Source organism: Galeopterus variegatus, unplaced genomic scaffold (assembly GCF_000696425.1).
Source record: "Galeopterus variegatus unplaced genomic scaffold, G_variegatus-3.0.2 Scaffold5559, whole genome shotgun sequence".
Classification (NCBI taxonomy): Eukaryota; Metazoa; Chordata; class Mammalia; order Dermoptera; family Cynocephalidae; genus Galeopterus; species Galeopterus variegatus.
In genome coordinates this window covers 106,912-108,664 of record NW_007731670.1, presented here as the reverse complement: position 1 = coordinate 108,664, position 1,753 = coordinate 106,912, and the positions used below count along the sequence as shown (strand labels likewise).

Below are 1,753 nucleotides of genomic sequence, written 5' to 3'. Positions count from 1 at the left end.
AATGGAACACTAGTTATAGTCTTAAGCTGATTTCAACTTCGTACTTAACAACTACACAAGACTCCCCTGAGACGAGCAAAAGATGAACCTACTCTAGTAAACTGGTTTATGAGAGTGGACATTCTTAAATATCTGAAATTTGAGCAGAATCTATGCATGCATCTATGCATTGCTACCACCCAGAAAGCAAACAGGAGGTTTCCACTCAAGAGGCCACCCTCTCTCCCTCACCCTCANATTAACCCAGCTGCCTTGTTTCACCTGAAATTTCCGAGTGTTGAACCCTTCTGCAGTTCCACTTGCCACTCGCTGATTTTTTCATCAGCACTGAGCGCAAAGAAGGTGTGTGCCGAGTACCAGATCAGAGCACCAATGTGGCCTGGAGCCTGGTGTATACAACAAGTTCAATTCAGTATTTCTAAGGAGACAGGACTAACCCTCTTTCCCCTCTCAAGAATATATGCAGTCTCTAACCCTGCATGTACCATTAATGCATAGCAGGGCAGAATTCACATAAACAAAGAACAGAGGTTGCCCCAACTCACCTGTGCTGTGGCCACAGTCTTAGCTTCCTGCCACAAGATTAGTTCCCCAGCTTGATTTCCAGACACTGCCATGGAACCATCTGGTGCCCAGGCCATAGCAGTGATGGCTGAGGAACTCCTGGGTATGTATGTGTCATCTGGAGAAGAAAGGAAGTGATTCATTAGGATATATCTAGGATATTAGAATATTAAGAAGAGATATAAGGCTACCCATGACCTTCTTTGTCCCAGTAACACAAGCCTCTTTCATACTTTGCCTTTCTCCACACCTCACTCACCTGCTTCCTTAGGTACCTGCCAGAGCCGTATGGTACCATCCTCTGAGGTAGTCAGTAGGAGGCCTGAGGTTTCTGAAACAGCAGCTGCATTGACTGGGCCACTGTGTCCCAGGAGGCTGTGTGTTTGGTACACCTAGGAGGAAGGGATGGAGATGGGCCAGAGGGGGTTGACACAACAGGTTGTGCCACATACCTTCTCCATCCCTTTCCCCCAGTCCTTGCCAGGAACTCACCAAAAGGGGATGCCACAACCTTATGGCCCCATCCAGTCCAACAGTTGCCACCAGAAGCTCTGACCCAGGCTGTCCAGCTGATAAGACAGAGACTGAGTCAAGAGAAAGGAACAGGCAGGGGAGAAGGGGAGGTGGCTAATGTTTCACTACCTGCGCGGGGCTCCAGGGCAGCTGCACAGTGGCTGATGGGTCCCGAGTGAGCACAGATGCTGGTCAGCTCCACACCCTGATGGTCCCACACTTTCAAGGTCCCATCCCGGCTCACAGACACCACGTGCTCCTCCTGCCCCAGAGACAGGATCAGAGCAGGGTCATACTGAGCAGGGCATAGGAAGTAGGACTCTCTCCACAGAGGTGTGGGCTGAGCATTAGAGGCTTGGAAGAGGTCAAAGACGGAGGAGAACTCAGAAACAGTGAGATTGGATGGCTCAGGACTTGCAATCCTGCCGCAGAGTCATGATACTAAGATACTATATTTTCATGTTTCCCTCTCTCTCCTTTCACACCAGCTCTCAGTCTGAACACCATAATCCAAGCCCAAGCACCTCATTCTTTATACTCCTTTCTCCTTTGGGATTAGACACCCAATGCATGCAGTCTCCCAAAGCCCCCTTATCCCTCCCAGAGATGCCAGTGAGCTCTCCATTGCCTTCTTTTTTTTTCTCCCCAAAAGATGACCGGTAAGGGGATCTTAACC

General features: G+C 49.4%; 1 protein-coding gene across 1 annotated transcript in view; it reads right to left on the bottom strand.

The window, feature by feature from the left end:
- Nucleotides 1–1,753, bottom strand: part of TEP1 (telomerase-associated protein 1) — a 46,353-nt gene that overhangs the window by 7,816 nt on the left and 36,784 nt on the right. The window contains 5 exon segments of the mRNA XM_008589634.1: nt 262–386; nt 546–682; nt 824–956; nt 1,057–1,133; nt 1,207–1,339. Of these exon segments, the coding sequence (XP_008587856.1) occupies nt 262–386; nt 546–682; nt 824–956; nt 1,057–1,133; nt 1,207–1,339 (605 nt within the window).